We start from the raw sequence: 21,128 nt of genomic DNA, 5'->3' as shown, positions 1-21,128 counted from the left end.
GAATAGGTTGTGCTCTCTGCTCCAGAAAGCAGGGCTGGCTCTGCCCCTCTGCTTTCTAGCTGGGCGTGGGGACGTGGCCAGATGCCAACAGGCAAGGGAGCAGGGAAGGGATTTATTCCCTCCCCCCGCACCCTTCCCCCCCACTGGGGAACCATAGCTGAGGTCTGCCTGCCAGGGTGTAACAACCTGTTGGGCATTCAACACTCCCTTCCCCACTCCAGCAGCAGGGATGGGGGCACCACAATCCACCTGCCTCACCTGCAGCTATGGGGCTAGGGCTGTGGGGCAGGGCCAGGCCCTTGGCTTGGGCTGGGGGCATGGGTGGCTACCTGCCTAGCAGTGGACTGCTCGGGCCAGCTCAGAGGCATTGGTGGGCCTGGAGCCTGGGAGCCTCCTGCCATCGGGACTCGCATCCCCAGCCACGCCCCTGTCCTGTGCAGCACATGCCAGCTGCAGCCACACCACAGGCTATGTGCTGGCCAGGGCTAGAGGGTTTCTTCTGCATCCCTAACCTCCAGTTGCCACCGCTGCACGGCTCTGGGTGGGTGGAAGCTTTGGCCCAGCACGTGGAGCTCTAGTTCCAGCTCTGGCTGCTTCCCCCCCCCCCCACACCCCCCCCCCCCCGCAGCTGCTCATAGCACCAGACAGGCAGAGCAGGTAGAAGACAGCCAGAGCACTGGGCAGAAGCTGCTGGGCTGAAGCTGCCCATGCCCTGAGCAGCACTGCGTGGCATGGCAGGAGCCAGAGCCACAGTTAGAGGCGAGGGTAAGAGAGCAGCCCTGCCAAGCCCAACCAGCAGCCAGCTTCACCTCACCTCTGGGAGCTACTCCCCCTCCTGTCCCTGCCCCTGCCACGCCGCTCCAGGACGTGAGGGACGGGGAGGGGGTGCTGCTTCAGCCCAGAGCATGGAGCTCTAGCTCCAGCTCTGGCTGCCTTCCTCCTCCTGCCCGGTGTGATGAGCACGCTCTGCGTGGGGAGCGGGTGGAAAGCAGCTGCAAGTGGAGCCAGAGCTCCTTGCTCTGCGTAGAAACCGCTGAGCTAAAGCTACACCACCCTCCCCCCTCCACCCACTGCTTGGAGTGGCACAGCAGGAGGGGGAGAGGGTGGGGAGGGGGAGTAGCTGCTGGAGGTGAAGGGAAGCTGGCTGGTGGCTGGGCTCATCAGGGCTGTTGTCCTTCCCTTATCTCCAACTGCGGCTCTTGTCCTGCCACGCAGTGCCACTCGGGGAGGGGGTTAGGGTTCGGGCCCCATGGCTTCTTCCCAGTGCCTGGAGCTCTGGCTCCTGCTCCAGCTGCTTTCTGCCCACTCCGCCCACCTGGAGCAATGAGGCAGTAGGAAGGAGGGTGGAAAGCAGCCAGGCTAAAGGTTCCACTGGCGCAGTCTGCAGCAGCGTGGTCCCCTGCCGGGAGGAAGCGCATGCTCCCAGGATACCGTTGAGAGGGGCTGCAGCCCCCATCAGGGTCGTTCCTCCATTGCCACTCCAGCAGCAGAGCAGAGGCATGGCCAGAGGCTGGCCAGCAGAACTGCTTAGGCGAAGGGGCAGGAAGTGGGGAGTTATTACTGGTGACTGGAGGAGGAGGCAGGGAAGGAGCTTATCCCTCCAGTTGCCCTGTGCAGGGAATGATTGGCAGCGGCCTGGGTGGGCAGACCCTGCCCCCTCTGCCTCAGGGGGCCATTCTGATTGACATCTGGCCGCACCCCTGCCCCTGCTGCCACAGTGAGGGGGGAACCGCAGCTTGTGGTCATGGGACAGGGAGGTGGGAATTAAAACCCTCCCTGGCCAGTTCACTCCAGGCTAGTGCCGAGGCTGGCCACACGCCCCAGCATAGCTTCCCTGCGGCCACATGCTCCAGCGCCCGCGGCTCCTGGCCTGAGCTCCTGGCTGAGTGCATGCGCCTGCGCTTCCTGAATGTCTAACCACTTGCAAATTGGTTCAATCTAGGTAGGCTAGACTAACCTGCAAAGATTGAATCAATTCAGGCTCCAGCTTTTTGAATGTCTGTCCCTAACCATAAGGGATGTAGGGAAGAGCCACTGCAGGAACTGTACAATCCTTTTTTCCTTGCCTTCAACAAGCAGGGTAAATAGGTCCTATCTGACCTAATAGATTTTATAGTTAATCAAATGATTGTACATTTTCTAGATAGATTTTCAATAACTATAATGTGCATTGTATGTGAAAGATGATTTTATAAAACACTAATTTAAAAATTGTAATAATTGTAATAATTTTTAAAATTTATAAACACCCAAGATACTATCTCAGGATATTCTGAAAGATTCATTTTTAAATATAACTGATACTATTTTAAGCATCAGTTTGCTCTGAACTCAGTTCCTTTTTTGTGTTGTTATATCATGTTGAATTTTATATTCTTTATTGTTATACTCTTATGTAATGCTCTTTTATGTTATGATGCTCTTTATTTTAGCTATGAAAAGTTACTGCCAGTTAGGATTTTTTTTTTAAATACAAAGTGTATAAATTTGCTGATGCAACAAGGTGAAAACCATTACATAGGTCATTGCTAAAATCCTTTGAGCAGTGTTACATTTATGCTTCTATGTCAGTTCTGTCACTGTTATTGGGGAAAAACACATGCCTTACTTGAAGACGGAAAGCACTGATAGAGGGGCTCAAGACACTTACCGTTTGTTAATTTTTAATGATAGTCCTTTTTCTATTAAGGAACATAATGCTACTGAACTTTTTTTGTCTCAATCAATTTTTGTGTTTTTTTTTTCATTAATCAACTAATGCATGTTTCTTCCATAGCTCTTTATTCTAATGAAATATGTGGATGATTTGGCAGACTACAATGATCTCATCAGTAACGCATCAGAGTAAAATCCATTTAGCAGATTACATGGAGATTATTTTTTTTTTTCTGTATCAGAGATATTGATATTTTTTTAAACTGTAGCTGTTCTCAATAAATATATGTTATCAATTCAGAATTCCTATTGCTAACATATAGGTTTTGGGGTTTTTTTATTCCAAATTTGAAAGCAGAGCTGATTTGTTTTGGATTATTTTAATATATTTATTTTTTAATAGGAAACTATACAGTGGTTTGAACTTGGCCTGTATCCTTGCCATTGCATTTCAAGCAGTTCTTTGTTCAGTCTTTGCTTATATTTTTGAGCTACTCTGGCAGTTTGATTCAGCATCCACTGAGTATGTTAGTACTGTCAAAGAATCATGCAAAGAAATGCCACAATGATGCATAGCACGCTGCATGTCTGCCATGGCACAAAACAGGCATATTGTGGCTACTGTAGCATTTCAGCGGGTGCTTGCCCTAAAGTGTCCTTAAGAATGCACATATATTATTGGTGTGCACCTCAGACCCCTGTTAGGGCTGTTAACATTACATTGATTCAGGGTGTAGAGCACATGGTGTGGATATGCTCATATCATTTTGAATATCATAATTTGGAAAATTAATCAGGTGTGCTTTTTTCTCTTTCTAACCTGTAGTAGAAAAGGTCATAACTGTAAGAAGGAAGCAGTGCAAAAGTAGTAATTCACAGAAAGATGGACTCGTCCAAGGTAATTTTCCTAAGGGTTCCATAATTTGCACTGGAAGTGACTGTAACAGAAGACTGTCATGTGAAATGTGCTGCAGTGCACCACAGCTTTCCTTAATGCCATCCTTTGACAATGTAGACATATCTTTGGTGTCGTTTTATTGAGTTCAGTATAGGCTTTTGATAAGGCCCCAAAATGTCTGATGAAAAAGCCATTAAGTCAAGCCAGTGTCTGTTTAGCAAAGCTTAGGGACTGGCAGAATTTCTACTGTGCGTTCTGCTCTGGATCACGAGTCTCTGCTTGAGTCTCTTGGTTTGAGGTCAAGGGTCAGGACTATAGGCCTGTGTGCTCATTTCTGTTAGTAATGTAACAACTACTGCCATGCTTTTGACTATCCTTTTCTTCTGGTATATTGTCACCTAGAAGGTGACACCTCTGAGAAGGATACCATCATCTAGGAGATAATAAAAGAAAAATAATTGATCCTTTTATATTTAACTGTCTTCACTTTAAATGATTGTCATCATAGGCTGCATGGAGGATTAAGGCTGTGAATCTGACTTTGAGAGTTCACACAGATCTTGAAACTTTCCCTGACCCTAGTTGCAAAAGGAGAATTAAGAAGCTATAAATTAAGTAGAACCCTGGAATATCTTGGCAATTAGAGTGAACAAGATTTCAGCTCTTCTCCCTCATCAGTTTCTCACACTCTTGGATAGACAGAGTATTTTTAATTTACAACCCTTATTTCAATCTGTCATAAAAATAATTCTTGAAGTATTTGCTTATATTCCAATTACAGAGTAATGTTGAAACTGTTTTTAAAGCTACACTTTAAGAATCAGATCCCATATTAAGGGAAAACTGAATAAACCAAGTATCGTGTAAGATCTGCGCTTGATTGCGTTATCACTTTTATCATCATTATAATTAAAAGAATATTGGCGAACAGTAAAATGTTTGCTATAGCTATCCCTGAGCTCAAAATGACATGTTTGTAAACAGAAAAAACACTTTTCAAATTATTATGTTATCTGGGCTGGGGAGCCAGTGTTACATTTTGCTTGATTTGTATCTCTGTACATCAGAAGTGATATTCTGAGTTACCCGCTAGAGAGGGAGGATTTAAAGCCCAGTGGAATGGAAGAGGAAGGAGACGAGGCTAATATATAACTGTCATCTGCCTTTTCTCCCTGGTGATATTAGGGTACTCTGCTGTCTGTCACTGGAGAACATAAGCTAGGATGACACTCAAAAGTTTTGCTAGAACTTTTGCTACCTACCAGCATGGCTATCTCAATAGAGCATGTGTACATTGACTGCTTTTCCTTGCACCATGTATACTCACAGGAGGTTGTAGGGGTATCAGCAAAAGACTTGATGCACTGTGAGTACATGCAGTGTCCTCTCTACCATTATCCAGTGCTCTGCTATGTGGGATGCTTTTGTAGTGCATTGTTGGACTTGAACACCATTCTAAGAGATTTACAGGAGCTTGGGCTCGAGCTCCTGCAGTTGCCTTTCTGTTGTCTCAGAAGTCTCTTTTTCACCACTTCTGACTCTTTCCACCATCTCTGATTCAGAACATGGGGCATTTGTGTACATGTCTGCACTGCAGTGCCAAGCACATACATTTGTATAAATGGTGAAAGGTGTATCAATGCTGAGAAAATGGCGGCGGCATGCTTTTGAACTAAGACGCGTCAAAGTGCTTATTTTGCTGTTTATACAAATGCATGTGCCACAGCACCAGGCATGTCAGCTCATGTGTGGTGCAGACTCAGTTAATTGAGTCTGCTCTGGTGCATCAGAGCAGACAAATGTATGTGTATAAATGCCTATGGATACCGAACAAAGCAGTGGACTTTCTCACTTATGTTTTAGAGGCAGGATGCATATTTTTTATGTATTTATTTTTATTGGTGGCACTTCAGCAAACATATAGCAGCCAGTTGTGGTGCAATAAGAGTGCAGTAAAAATCACTGGGTGCTACAGCACTTCTTGACCAGCTGCCTACAGTGAGGCAACACTTGGGCCTGTGTAATGAGTAGTGGGATCAGGCCAGGATGCTGATCTGGGACCTTCAATGGGGGCTGCAGCAATTCCAATGCTAAAAGCCCCACTCCTAGTTGTATTCCAGACTCCCACGTTCAGGAATGAGACAGCAAAATAAGAGTTGTTTTTTGATAATGAGTGAAGAAATATAGTGGTGTTTATACTCAGCAGACCAACCACAGCCCCAGTAGTGACTGATCATTAAGCAGTCCAGGGTTAAAAAATCTACAGTGGGAGAGGTCATCATCTGGGAATGCAAAGATGTTTTGTGCCATGTGCAGAATTGTTACTCTGGACAATGCACAGGATTTATTTGAGAACAAAAGATCCCTAAATTAGGGTAGAACAATAGGTTGATTTCCTTCCTCCTCCCTGCACCCCTCCATCCCCAGATCTTGCTTCTGAGTACAGGAACAGAAAAAGGATATTTTCCTTCGATTATTCAGGTACAGGAAGATCACAGGAGATGTTTCTCTGTTAATACTAGCTGGTCAGAAAAGCTGCATGATGCTTGAAAAGATAAGACTTTTTGAAAAGGTGCCAGCAAAGACATTTTCCCTAGCTGAAGGATTCAGATTGGTGAAAATGAAATGTCAGTTGTGATTCTGGTGGACCCAGCTTACCCAACTCATGAAGTTGCATACTGGATACCTGGACAGCAGAGAAAAGATTGAATTACTCGCTGTGCAGAGGAAGGATATTGAATGTATGTTTGGATGCAGGAGGTGTATTATGACTAGACCAAATCTCAGTGAGCTAGATATCTCCTTTATTCTTGCTGCATGTCCTGGTTCTCATAATGTTTGTGAAGCGAAGTAGGAAACCTACTGTTGCAGAGTTGGGGTGGAAGGGTGAGTTAGATGAAAGGGTCTGCTGATTTTTGAACAGCTGGACACAGGGACACATAAAAGAACCCATTGAGTTGGAATATTGAGTTGGACACAGGGAGGTCTTATAAGTTCGCTTTAACGGAGTGCTGTCACATTGCAGTGCGTTGCTTTGTCTACGTCATCAGGCTACTTACAGATGTAAAAAAAATCTGGCGCTATACTTTAAACTTGATGTGCCCCCACACCGAGCCCAGTGCATGCACAAAAGAGACATTGCATTAGTTTGACCCAGCTTGCCCAACGCCTGTATAGATTAGGTGCTTCAGCAGGGCTTTTTTTGATTGAATCAGCTATTAGATAAAAGAGCTATTAGATAAAAGAGCCAAAAAGCCCCACTGAAGCACACAGTCTGTACAGATGCTGCAGAGCTAGGTCAAACTAATGCGCTGCTACTTCCAGTAAATTCTGTTTTGTTTTATTTTTTTTTCATGTCTGTCAGCAACCAATGTGCTTGGCTCGAACCTGGATTTTGAATGATTTATAAATGCCTTCTCTGACCTTGTTTGTTTGGGCTGTGACATTTCTGATTTGTAAGCCTTGGTAAATATGTCACATTTAACCATAAGTCAATGTACATTTGTACCTAGGAGTTCTTTCGGAATGCCTTCTCCATGCACTGGAGATCTTTGAAACCTCATCCCTTGTTTGCATGTGTTTTTTCGTGATCAAGGTCAGTCTTTTAGCAGATGATAAACAGTAAGACAGCAACTTTATTAACGTTATGGTTTTAGCAGAAAGGCAAAGATAAATCTCCAAACTTTCCCCGCAGAATGGTCTTAATAAAAATATGCAGAAGTTCAGATATGCTGTAGGGAAGATTGTTTCAGGATTAGTCTGCCACTACCCAGCATGCTGATTAGCAGTAAAGGGTGCTGTTATCCTGTTAAAAGCTTACAGTCATAAATAGGATGAAAGGTGGGGGGAGGTGTCTTAGGATACCAGTCTAAGTGTAGTTTAGTAAAAGTAACCAAACTTAATATAGGGGATGGTAATTATGGCAGATATATCATTCCTTGAGGCTGACAGTCACAGAGAAGGCATCTACAAGGAAACCATGGTACATATGCTGCCAGGCTTTTTACTGAAATGTTGCCAACAGCCAAAAAAGCCCCTTTCCTTCAGTTGTCCAGGGAAGGATCAAAAGGAAGATTTGTACCCAGATAAAGGAAGAAAAATCATCTATGAGCCAAAGCAAAGTGATCCCCCACCCCACATGTAACTTCTGCCATATCCCTCTATACTGGGGTCAGCAACATTTTTGGACAGAGTGCCAAAAACACCCCAACCCCAACTTGTAAGATGTTGGCATACCAGGGACAGATGGCAGGAAAGTGTGATGGGCCTGATCCTTGTGACAGTGCATCCCCTCCCGCTTCCCTGCTGTCTGCCTGGAGGCGTGTGCCCACCTGTCGCTGGCAGCAAGCTGGGCCAGGGCTCCACAGACCTTGGTTCAGCAGTTTGCAGCCTCCCTGCCACCTGCTGTGAAAAAGCCAGACCCTGTGGTGGGTAGCAGGGGCCTGCCCAGAACCTGGGCCGACTGACAGGCAGCCAGGAGGCTGCAAGCTGCTGCACTGAGACCTGTGGAGCCCTGGCCCAGCTTGTTGCTGGTGGCGGGTGCATGCGCACCACAACAAGGATTGGGACCCTTGTGCCATCCGCCCCAAGGTGCATGTGCACCTGCCACCAGCAGTGAGCCAGGCCAGGGCTCCACAGACCTTGGTGCAGTGGCTTGCAGCCTCCTGGACTTCTGCCACAACTGACCTGCACTCTGGGCAGGCCCTTGCCGCATGCCACGGAGCCCGGGCTGCTCACAGCAGGCAGTGGAGGGGCTGTAAGCCACTGCAGCAAGGTTTGCCTAGCCCCTGCCTGGCTTGTTGGGTGCCTCCAAACAGATAGTGAAGAAACTGTGAGAGGTCCAATCCTTGTGATATTGCAGCCCTGGCCCCTTCCCCACCGTCTGCCATGAGGCATGCATGCCAAGCAAAATGCCTTCATCTGCCACACTCTGGCTCACGTGCTGGGGGTTGCCAACCCCTGCTCTACACTATCCAAGCACAGCAAGAAGGGCTTTTTTAGATCTTAGGCAATTGGATTTGAAAACTAAAGCATTGATTTTGCAGTGTTTACTTTACATGTTTGCTTTGCTTTTTAAAATCGTGTTGTCTGACTTGTCATTTACTAGCTGGCTTGCACGAATTATGTGAAATTTCCTTTGCACTTTGTTTTTATAAGGTATTAATTTCATTATCTTTCTGTTCATTTTTTTCAATGAAATGATTTATGCCAGTAGAAATTTTATTTTACTGACAAAACTAAATGGTTATTAACTGGCTCTAATATTAGAGCCACTATATGTTTTTAAAATTAACTGGCTATATCAAAAGTCAGTTCTTTTGTTTTCTAACTATGCATGTCTGGGTGCTGTTTTGGAAAGGGGAAGGAGGAACAAAGGAGGGGAACCAGGTGCAGGGATGGGTTATCGTATTCTATCAAGAATGTTTAACAAAATATTTATTAATACACATACCTGATGTTCCTTTTTCTTCCTCTCTGAATTCCTCTGGATTTTATCTATCAGTGTATCAGAGAGCTCGTAGGTCTTGATAAGGCCTAATCCCTCTTGCCTCTGAACTAGCATATTGTTACTGGCCATTGGTGATTTGAGGTACCTTTGCCCAAGTCTTGCAAAATAGCAAGTGTCTGCTGTCATTTTCAGGGTGGTACAGGGGTCCCCCCCAGCTTTGGCATGTAGTAGCAGAGATATGAGGGGATGTCACTTATTTTCTCTTGGGCCTTCATTCTCATCCATCATTACTACTTTCCCCTGTTGTATACAAGTTCTTCCAGCCCCTGTGCAGCATTCAAATAGACATGCTTTATTCTTGCTTTGATTTCACATTTGGGCTTGCACTGTTCTTTGTCCCTCAGCAGCATGAGGTTTAACTGGAGTGCTACTCTGATGCTATGCTTTAGTTTTCTCTGTTCATAGAGGTCTGTTAAAAAAAAAACATGAACTAACAGGAAGAGACAGATTTCCAGAATTTTTAAAAGGGGTGGAGGAAGTCATCTGTTTACTGTGACATCATGCAGTGAATTTTAAAACTGTGACAGAAACAGGCATTGTCACAGAACTTGGGGATAGTTGGAGGAGTCATTCTGACAGAAGGCAGCATTGAACTGTCAGATCTTAGCGGCACAGCGTGGGCCTTAGACAGTATGGGGGTCCTGTCTAAGTTAGAGTAGTCTCCTCCTGTCTACGTCTTAACCACAGAGCTTCCTGGAATCCCCACGTTGCTGTTTTGCTCTTCACAAGCTGCCATTTCAGCAGTTCCCACATACTAGTCTTTTTTAGGCTGCACGAAGCTTCAGTCCCTGATTCGATGCGGTGGAGATTCAGCCCGATTCGGTGGCCGAATCTCTGAATCCAAATCGAATAAAAGGACCCTTTAATCTCTCCGAATTGAATCGGAACCCTCCGAATCACTTCGGAAAGATTTGGAGATTCGGACACAGAGACAGCTTTAAATGTTTTTTCTACATACCTTGAGGTAGCAGGTATTAGTGCTGCGATGCTGGGGCACATGGAGTGTCCCACAGAAGCATGGGGGGCTTCCCAGTGCACTCAGCAGATGACCCAGAAGTGGACCAGAAGTGGCTGCCGCCTCCCCCCCCGGCTGGGTGACTGGTGCCTCCTGGGTCTGGGGGGTGCACCTGGGGTCCCTCTGTGACTGATCACCGAGCTGGGGAGGCGCAGGGGCCCACCACCAGTGCGCTCCCCAGCCAGACCCAGAAGTACTTCTGGTCCACTTCCTGGTTTGCCGCACTCCTGTGGGATGCCCCATGTGCCCCAGCAGCGCAGCATTCACAAGCTGTGCCTGCTACCTCAAGGTATGTAGAAAAACCTTTTAAAGCTGTGTCTATGTACAAATCGCTGATTCTCTGAATCAGCATCGAATCCTCAGATTCAGATTTGACCAAATTGAATCAGGGACAGTGATCCAAATCAGTGAACCGAATCACCGTCCCTGATTCGGGCCAAATCCGAATGCAAATCAAATAGGGCCCACTTCGCACACCCCTAGTATTTTTGGTTGTGTTCCACAATTCTTGCACCAAGAGAATCCTTCCCTAGCCAAAGACTGAGGTCCCTGGCAGACGTTGCAATTAAGACATGATTAACCTGTTAATTACATCTTAAATAATAACCAGGCTACACATTCAGGCAGGTAATGGGAAATCAGCGCAAAAGTATTCCATAAAATGTGCAGTATTTTTGCGGCGTTGTTTCCATCGTGCCCTAAATTGAACATGTGGCGGGGTCCCTACCATGCAGCCTGATGCTGGCTGCATGGCAGGGCTTGGTTGACAGGTTCCCTGTGTCAGTGGGCTGACGGCCCCATGTTGTAGCCGTGTTCTCAGGGTGCCAATTTGAGGGGAGCACTTCAGTTAGGCTGGAATGCTGTGTTGCAGAAAGCCACAGAGCTTGCCACAATCAGCCAAGTTTACTACCTTTCCCCAGAGCTCCCAAGGAGCTGTGGAGCAAAGTACTTGGACACATTCTGACTCTGAGGATCCTGGGATTGGGAAGGAGTTCCTGGATCCCAGGGTCCCTATAAGCCAGAACCTTTAAAAAATACACGGACCACACTAGAATCTCAAACCAGCTCTGGTGTGGTCCCTGGGCTGAGATTGACAATCAGCTGATTATTGTTTCCAGCCCTAGAATGTGCTAGTTCACACCAGGTTGTGGGCACCTGGCTTTCAACTTGCTGGTACAGGAGGAGCCCAGGATCATGAACCCAGACTTCCCCCTGCACTGACCCATAGTAGTGGCACAGTTGGGATCTAATCCCCAATCCCAGATCATATGTCGTCCCATGCACATGTGGTATGGCTGGAGGTGTGCTTGTTGCGATTGGGAAACAGATTTCATCACACCACTAAATGAATGTTTGCCAGGCACCTGATTTTTAGGGTCCCTTTATACCACTGTGGTCCTTTTTACCAGGTGTAAGGGATCTAGAATTGGGATGAAGATCCTCGTGTCAGATAAGTAATTTTCACTGTGTTAAGTGGTGCAACTAATACTGCATTATTACTGTGCTGTTATTAAATAAACAGGGGAACATTTTTAAAGGACTATCCAGGTATTTGTAGCAACTGATTGAATTTTATTTATAAAAATGATACATAAAGCAGCTGTCACAGTATACAACCAGAGATTGCAATTGCTGTCATGTCTCATTTTTGTGTATCCTGTTCTTCAGCCCTGTCAAGTCCTTTCTTTTCCTTTCCAAATAATTATTAATGAGTGATGTGATTTTTATATGCCTGAGTTACTTAGGAAATCAGCGTTCTGGGAAAGATGGACAACACCCATGTACTTCAAAGCTTGCATATTCCTCCTTTCCCGCATGTATTTAAACAGCTGCCCCTAGGACCCATTAATTTGGCTGCCTTATATAGTATTTTCTGTTGACTGAGTGGCCATAGATTAATCTTTCTATGAGGTTACTGTGCCTTATGTCTTCAGTCTACACAGTGGCTTTGTGTTAAAGGTGCAAAGGAGGAAAAGATGTTCTAAGCGTCTGCTGGTTTCCTCTGACCCATTAATGTAAATTGTTTAAAGTGTTTAAAGAGCTTTGAGTTTGTGTTCTTGCATTTGTAAGCATTATGCCTAGACTACATTATTTCAGTGGTCTGGGTCTACTTTGCACGTTGTTAGTACTTTCATTTTACTTTTGATGTGAACTTCTGAGTGAATAGTGCCATGAGTGGCAATCTACTTTCATCAGTTTCAGCAGAGCATTTGATGAAAAAATAATCTAAGAGCCTTTGATGTGATAAACACAATATGCTTACTAGATATGTAGATATTATCCTTGTACTTTAAGCCATCCAGAAAGTTGTTGTCTTAATCTTGAAAACTTGAGGCATTTTTGTGTATTTAATTATTTCAGTGTGTAAAAGATGTTGTTCCATCTACAAGGGTATAAAATAACTAATAGCTCACACTTGTCCTAATAATAAATACAAGTTTCCACCATCAGCCAGTTTTCAGCCAGTTTTCTTCCCCAAATGTATGGAAGAAAATAACGAACTCTGCAAGATGCCTAGAACTTTAACAGATGTGAAGATCTGGGTGACAGAGTAGGGGAAGGGACTTCCAAAATTGAGAAACACTTTTTGAGAGGGGCCCTCTTCCTCCTCTAGAGCAGGGAAAGTTCAAATTGAGGATCTTCACTGATTTTACTTGTATTCCCATATTCATAAGAAGGGCAGTTCTACAGGTAATGAGGCTGCAAACCATTTGGTGCTTTAGAGGTTTAAACTACCATTTTGAATTCTTCCCACTATCTCCAATGCAACTGCTACTATGGGGTGACTTGGACAATACTGCTTATCGAGCACTATTAAAGAGAGAAGACTTTTTTTGTCTTTTACAGTTAATAATTGAGGGAGGGCTAACATAAACAGGGCAGTCTTAGTGTTGAGTAATTTTAAAACATTGGTTAACTGTTTAAAGGTAATAACCCAGAAATGCTTACAGAAAAAAATGGATGAAGTGTTTACAAAACAATTAACCTTTTTGAGTTCTAAAGAAAAACAAATCAAGCAGCTGTAGATGATAAACACTGAGATTCAGCAGTCTTAGCAGTCTCCCCTCCTGGTTTTCAGCAGCATCCTGCAATGAGAACACTATTGTAGGAAAAATATGTGTGTTCAATTTACAAGATAGAATTTTTTGTGTTATTAACAGGTTTGGCAAACATCGCAAAGATGACAAGATTGAGAAAACTGGTAAAATAAAAGTGCAGGAAGCCCTTACTTCAGAAGAGGAGAGAATACGAATGAAGCAAGAACAGGAGAGGTAGACTTCAGTATTTGCTTAAACCTTGATGGAGAGAGTTTTCTTTTTTGGTTGTTTTTAAACTAAAGCATTTACCTTCACCTGCCATACAGTTTTATTGATGAAATTGCCCAAATATTGGATACGTTTATATGGTTAACATCATAGGAAGAAATAAGAGGAAACTGGAAACATAGGAAGCCACGCTTTTTCCCTGTCTATGCCCAATATGTTTTACAAAATCAGGAGTGGCTGTATAATTATTTCTTACCTAAGGCACATAAAATGATAAATTTCATTGTTTGTGCAAGACATACAATAATTGCTTTTATAGACATTTTCAGAGAACAAATATTCGTATAAATTTGAAATACATTATGTATCTTTCCCTCAGTCATTTCCTATCTAGTTTATTGTTAGTTGCTATTATGCTGTTCTGAAACAGAAATTTTAAATTTGATTATTCCAAATAAATTTGTCACTGGCGTTCAGTCTGTTTTTGTTGTCCTAGAGTGATGTGTACATTAAACTGTTAATCATCGTTTAAAAAAAAAAAAAAAGGTGATGAATACCTCTGTTTTTGCTGTCCACTCCTCTTCCCTTGATGTTACAAGCCTGCATTTTATTTGTGTTTTGTGCTTTTCAGTGTTTTGGGCAAGTTAATATTTTCCATCTAGATTTCACCCTGCTGGTTGCAGTCCCAGTGACTCTGGGCCTAGGCTGTCTGATCTCTTAATTATTTTATTTAAGTTCAAATCCAGAGAGATGAGGAAATGACTTGCTCACTCTATAAGTAGCTCCATGGAAGAAGATTTCTGAGACTAGAAAGTTGTTCAGTCTAATCAGAGCAAGCTGTATTGGCTCAAAGTTGGCACTAGACAAATTCAGACAGTTTTACCAGTGAGGGTAATTAACCGCTGAAACAATTTGCATAGGAATGGAGTGAGGGTTGTCTGTGCTTTTAAAAGAGATGATACAGCTAAACCACAATTGAAGGCATGATGTATGATAGGAAACATTGGGAGAAATTTTATGGCCAGCATTTTGCAAGAGATCAAAATAGCTTATAATAATTGTCTCTCTGGCATTGAAGTCTTTGAATTCTATATTTGGTCTTTGGTTTGCAAAAGGTATATTGGACTGGTTTGTGGGCAGAATTTTAAGTGTTAAATTATCCCTGGTTTCCCATTTCTAGTAGAGGTAGCCTGAGTCATGGCTTTCAATTTTTCTTTACCCATGGCTGGTCTATTTAAAATCTTTTTAGTGACAAAATTAAAAAGCAGAACATTAAGCACCTTCTTGAGTTTTTACTGTTCCTTTTTTTTCTTTTTTTTTCTGGGGGTGGGGTGGGAGAGGGAGTGGGCTTTAAATGATTAGTCTTGCATATGAAATAGTAAAGGGAACTTTCGAACTAGAGAAAGGGTGTGACGAAGTATACATGTATATATATGTTTGTATTTGCATATATGTGCATTTATGAACAAAACTGAATGTTGAAATCTCTGCATGATGCCCACAATTTATTGGTAGGGCTGTAGAATCAGCATGTTATGAGAGAAGATGGATCATGCCAGATTGGATGCTCTTGTATCACTGTACAATTATTTACCATATTTACATACATACCACACTTAGTTTTCCTCCCAAAATTAACCTTCCAAAATTCAGGTGCATGTCTTACATAGGGAAGCTGATTTTCTGCCCAAAGTAGAAGCATGGATATGGCTGTTGCTTCTTTTCTGTCTCTTCCGTTTAGCAGCTGCATGGAGAAAGAGGCAGGGTCTACCATGGGCAGATCTAAGGGAGATGCACTAATGTGGTCCCATCCTACTTTAATTCCTGCTCCATCCAAACTTTAAAACCAACTGCCCTGCAGCAACAGTGGAATTTCTATGCAGGCACCTCTGATAGAATAATTTGAGTTTGTGACTTATTACAATCTACCAGATTCTTGAAAATTGCTCTTCACTTCACTTGTGTTAATGACCCCCTTCCTTTTTTAATGGTCCTGAAGTTCCACTAATCAAGCTATTCTGTCTTTGGGAATTTTGCTGTTAGCTGGTCTCTCTCCTGTTTCACAGCCCTGCAGGCTGTTTTTAAGTCTTTTCAAAATCCTACACCTGGTCATGGAGTCCAGTCATTAGCAGCAGCTACACTTTCAGCTTTTGGCTGAATAGCCAAGAGCTGCTGACAATTCAGTTATGAAAAGGTAAAACTGTAGCTTTTGCCTGAAGAGAAAAAGGACGAGGAGCGAGCTGAAGATTCTGTTTGTTTCCTGCTCTGTGCTGCCATAACACAGCAAAAGTCTTTTTTCTTCATTCTGCCTTCCCAAAAGCAAGATGCATGTCTTATTTGAGAGCATGTGGTATGCAGTACAATTCAGTGTATGTAGTCCTTATGTGAGGAACATTCTTTGTCCACTACAAAACTCCCACCTCCTTCCTATATGTCTTAAATTCTCATGTCTTTTGCCAAAAATGAATTAATATATTTATTTGAACCCACAATACATGTGCATTCCAGAACTAACCAGCATTGGGAAGATGTTGTTGTCATGCAGGTCCTTTAAACCCACAAGACATGCACGTTCCAGAATTGGATAACAATGGGAAGATGATGCTGTCATGTGCTTCCTCTCCCTTTGCATCAATTGAATTCATTGTATGTGTTCCACCCATTGTGTCATGTCTAAAACTAGATTGTAAGTTCCTTTGGACAGTGATCTGTCCTATTGATAAATAGTGATAATAGAGCAGCCAAAGTGAGCTAGTTCTTTTCTTCTGTTTACATTCAGGTGATGCCTCAATCCACTGATATTGCAAATTTTTAGTCAGTTGGCAGAGATTTTCATTTTCTAAAGTACATCTGATACATTATAATAATGTTCATTGCTCTCACAAATTAACCAAAAGTCTAAAAAAAAATTATTAGAAAATAATAACTTGTTTCTGGCCAAATAGTGCTGGCTCCTAATGGCTGCTATTTTAACTTTCATTGTATTTTCAATGGCACAATTCACTTACTCTGTTTTACTCAGTATTTGATGCTCTATACTTATAATGATGCAATACTTTTGGGAACTAGGTTGGATTTAATGAATTTACTATGTATAAAGAGGCTTGGAACAAAAATCCTTAAGGGTCAGAGAACAAGTGAGTAGTCCATTAAAAAATCAATCATGCCTACAATTTTATAAAATTATTATACCCTGTCTTTCTAATTTTAATAGTATTGTGCTTACAACAGTATTTTTTTGCTTAAACTCTAGAAAGTATGTGTTCATATTGATTAAAAGACAAATAAGCAAATTAATGTGCTTCAATTTGCCACTGATTGAAATGGATAAAAACTGTAATTTATAAATACAATAGTAATAATAATTCTTTTGAAAAAGCAAACATCTCTTTAGCCAACTCATGTATATTTACCAGCAGCAGAACAAGGCAGTTTAGGAACTAAATTGTCCAACTGAGAATACGGGGGATTTTTCAATAAACTAGACTGTTTAGTAAATAAACTGGATGTGTTAGGGGCCCAGGACATCTGCCCCTTTTATAAATATTGCCATTGAATATTTACTGACCACAAGTTGCCAGGGTTCAAGTTTGACATGATATCCAGCAGCCCAGTGCTGCATGTCACTATTCTGGAGCACTGGTTTGCCCTGGGAAGGGGAGATCGTGTTGTCTATGAATCTCACTCAAACAGTAACTAGCGGACCCAGCCTGCTTGGGTTGCAAGTTTTATCAAGCTTGCCACCCTGGGTGGCATTGCCACTAAAGACTGGATGCAAAGGAGTTACCTTGGATTTACATGCATGGAACTGAAGTCAGAATTGGGTCTGTTGGGAGTACTGAGCTCTCGGCACATCATAACATGGGGCCAGTCTGTACCTGCACACCATACTATAGCCCTGACCTGAATTGGAAGTACTTGGAGTAACAGTATCAATGAAGTATCTCTTGTCCCACAGTGGAGAGGACAGCAGCATGGGGTTGGCCCTTTTTCTTACATCAAGGGTAGTAGATTTCCTTCTCTCCTAGAGGGCACTGAAAGATGTGACATTTGTCATGTGATCAGCCCCCTGAAAGTGCCTAAACCTGTGCCATGATGTGCACAGATGGCTGCAGAGAACTTTAAAAATGGCTGATTGCACAACAAATTAGCCCTCATCTGATGAGGGATCAGATGAAGGCACTCCAAAGTGGAGCTCCTTAGGGAACTTCTGTCAATCCATGTGTGAGATCAGGGCCGGCTGATGCAGCTCAGCCCTGCCCCTGGTGCTGTCTGCAGGAAGAGAGGGAAGAGAAAGGAGGAGGAAAGGAAGCTATGGGCTGGGGTTTGCCTAACCTGAGCTGGAGAAGGAGTGGATTAATTGGATTCCCCCCACCCTCCATTCCTTCCAGCTCAGGCTGGACAAAACCCAGCCTGCAGCTCCTTCCTGATCCCTTCCTGCAGACAGACCTGGATTTGGGAGGCAGAGGCAAACTAAGGGAGGAAGACTGCTGGTAGGCTTCTCTGCTGGATCAACTCCAAAGTGGAGCTCAATTTCTCTTGCCCCTCCCCAAAACAGGTGAATGTCTCTTGGGTCAGGTCGGGGGTGTTGCTTTAACTCATGGCACTTTCTGTGAAGCACCATGAGTCGGAGAGGGGAGCTGCTCGTCTGCCAGTGCCCAGAGAGCCAGTTGCCTCCAAGTGTATCCTTTTGGATCAGCAAGCTGCATTCAGATAATTTCTTTTCTCCAGCTTCCTCTAGCACTTTGGAGGTATTCTCCCAAGACACTTTCTTAGATTTAATGTTCCAGAGATATATGGCATCATTCATCCATCTCAGAGCCATTTCAAGTTGCAGACACTGCTACGTTGGATATCCTTAGGTCACTTTTCAAACTTTTTTGTGCAACCAGGCGTAGTGTTCATCAGGCTGATGTGTAGCAAGAGCCTAAAAGTTCACCAAGTCTGGGCAAAATTCAGAAACTGCCCTTCAACATGTGCCATCATTCCCCTCCTCTGCACATGATACCTTACCTGCCTTAAGACATAAGGTCAGTTCTAGACCCATAGATCTCCAAAAATATATGCACTCCCCCTCTGGACTGCCACTATGTGAGTATCTTGGGATTATATTTTGTGCCTGGTGCTTCAAAGACTTTACTGGCTAAAGGAAGCAATAGACTTGGTACAAACACTTCTAAACTGGACCTACACCTACATAGACACATCTGAAAAATGCAGATCTATGAAAAAACATGCCTACACACAGACCTACATACATCGCCTGCCTCAGTCGCCACCCCCACCCCCCAAAAAAGTCATTTGAGTCTTTGTCACTGTATTTCAGGCAGCTCTCAATTCCTCTTTGCCTCCTCTCCTCCATGCTAGTTTTGTCTTCTAGTTCTAGTCTGTGCCCTTTGCTGGAGACAGATTTCTTTTATCAGCTAGACTGTAACTCTTGTTTCTTCCTGTCCTTCTCATGGGCCTTTTATATACTTCCTCTCTGTGTACTTAGAGGAAGATTCATTATCACATCAGAAGTCTTTGTTTAGGTAGTGCCCTCCCCTTTGACTTGAGCAACTGCAGATCTAAACACCTGTATGATTTAGGCCTGTCTTCCTGGAGAGGAATAGCCATTATCCTTACACACTCACAAGTGTTAACTCTTTATATCCATGTAGTAGCATGGGGCCTGAATAAGAGAAACTGAATAGAGGTATATAAAATATTTATAACAACTAATATAGCTGTATTTCCCATGATAATACTTTTTTTTCTTAAAAGCTCAAATTCTAATGCACCCATGATTGAAAGTAAGTTATCCTAAATATATGGTGGATAGCACTTATGCTTTAATCTGGCTGTGCGTCCATCATGTCATCTTGAAAGATCATTGAACCTATGAAATATTTTATTGAACTGGTTACTGCAGTAAGATATTGGATTAACTTGTCATTCATCTGTGGGTTACTGTAAGTTGTTAGTAAATTTTAAAACTTGATATTGCATTACTTCCTCATTGGTAAACCAAAAACTATTTAGACAGTTTTTATACCCCATTCATTTCCCTAATTCCACTTGTCAAGCAAAAGTTCTGAAGTTATACAAGTGCAAATAGTTTTTAAATCCAAAAGTTTTTTTTAATGATTCTGGTGTTTAACACTTTACTTCCACGTTAAAAAGTGCAATCCTTTCTAATGTTCAGCAGGCTAGGATGTGCAGGATTGGGGGGGGGTGTGCTATTCAGGGGAAAAATAGATGTTCCATATCTGGAAAATTGCTTAGTGGTGGTAATCTAGGTTGCAGATTAAAGAAAAATGTAGTTGAAGAGTGCATAACAGCTGAATTGTTATGAGAGAGGGTCCAGGACAGGATATTTATTATGAAAACAGGAAGAGTTTTGCAAATGAGAGACTAGTAAGAATAAGTATTTGTTTGGTATTGGAAAGAAGGCTGCAGTAACTCTTCCTCGGTGTTCTAAGAAAGGTGTTACAAAGTTTTACTTGAATAATTTTTATAGCTATGAATAATGCATTGTGCGTGCGTGCGTGCGTGCGTGCACGCGCGGACTTGTGTGAGAGAGCATATGTGATGAATACTTCCTGGAAAATAAAACTACTCTTACTAGATCTGTTACTTTTTATTTTAGAAAAGTGATCTTTTTTGGATGCCTGATTTACAAGTGAGACCAAATTTACATAGTTGTTTGTATCCTTGTCTGCACAAACATTACTACCAATGGCACCAGTTCCTCTCTGGGAATAGTGTCAGTCAAGAACAACTGCAGGACCAGAAGGGGGAGCTCCGGACATTGGTCTTTTGTGCATCTTGCCTAAATAGATGACAAGTTTTTTTGTTTTTAAAATATTTTTCTCTCAGAATGTGGACATGGCTATTTGGGATCTGAAGATTATTCTCCACTACTGTATGGTGCTCTGCTGCTCCTGTAATTCATGTGGTAACCACTCTTCTGTGGTGCAAATCAGACTAGGTGATGAAAATGGACCAAATTGACCTTAAAAACTTCAAATCAATAAAATCCATATATTATTTTCTAAATGTATTGGGTACTGATCTACCTTTCCAAAGCTGAAGCCAGTTAGTCTTCAGTGTACTTAAACAGAAACAAGGATTTAGAGAGTGACTAGGAAAACTGGAATATTTTTTCAGAAATTCTCTGTACTGTAGTACATCAAAATTACCTTGACAGCAACTGTAAACTGATGTTAGGGTGTGCTGGTATTCGTAACTGGAAACTCCCTTGTCACAATGCTGCAGACCAAGTTTCATCCCAGAGTGAATTTTAACACCCTGATACATATAAAACTCTGAAAAAGAAGATTTGGAAAGCATGTGCTGAGGAAGATTTTATCTGCAGCAAATACTGCTACTTAAGATAGCTATTGTCACAGTTTATCTGCTTTATAGAAAACTGTAAGTTATAGAAGGCATAACAAGTAAACATTTGTCTATATATAGTGAAGGGTGCCATATATTTCCAGAGACCCATTCCAAAACAGATTTTTAAGTGCTTTTGTTAAGGTATCCAGTTTTTTATAGATTTTAAAGTTTGGATAAACAATATTATACTTTTAGTGCTTGATCTGTGTAGGGATATTTCCTAAATTTTGAAAGCAACACTTTGTACATACATTAGTAATTAAAATAACCTATTGATATTTTGTCCCACAGGGTTTGGTCATCCCATAAAGGCAGTTTCCTGTATTATGCATTTCCTGAGGGTATAAGAGCCAAATCTTCAACATATAATAAACTTCTCGTCATCTAGCTTTGGTGCCATTAAAA

The 21,128-nt window shown here is 42.6% G+C and overlaps 1 protein-coding gene across 14 annotated transcripts in view; it reads left to right on the top strand.

Annotated features, from left to right (window-relative positions):
- The window catches only part of PARD3 (par-3 family cell polarity regulator), a 723,581-nt gene that overhangs the window by 542,764 nt on the left and 159,689 nt on the right, over positions 1 to 21,128 (top strand). For 10 of the 14 annotated variants that reach the window (XM_059729150.1, XM_059729144.1, XM_059729149.1 and 7 more), the window contains one exon: positions 13,239 to 13,349. The exons of the other annotated variants lie outside the window; for them this stretch is intronic. In XM_059729150.1, the coding sequence (XP_059585133.1) occupies positions 13,239 to 13,349 (111 nt within the window). The remainder of the gene's footprint in view (positions 1 to 13,238; positions 13,350 to 21,128) is intronic. 14 annotated transcript variants of the gene reach the window in all.

Source organism: Alligator mississippiensis, chromosome 5 (genome assembly GCF_030867095.1).
Source record: "Alligator mississippiensis isolate rAllMis1 chromosome 5, rAllMis1, whole genome shotgun sequence".
Taxonomy (NCBI): Eukaryota; Metazoa; Chordata; order Crocodylia; family Alligatoridae; genus Alligator; species Alligator mississippiensis.
Note: the sequence above shows the minus strand (reverse complement) of the source record. Positions and strands in the feature narration are given on the sequence as shown.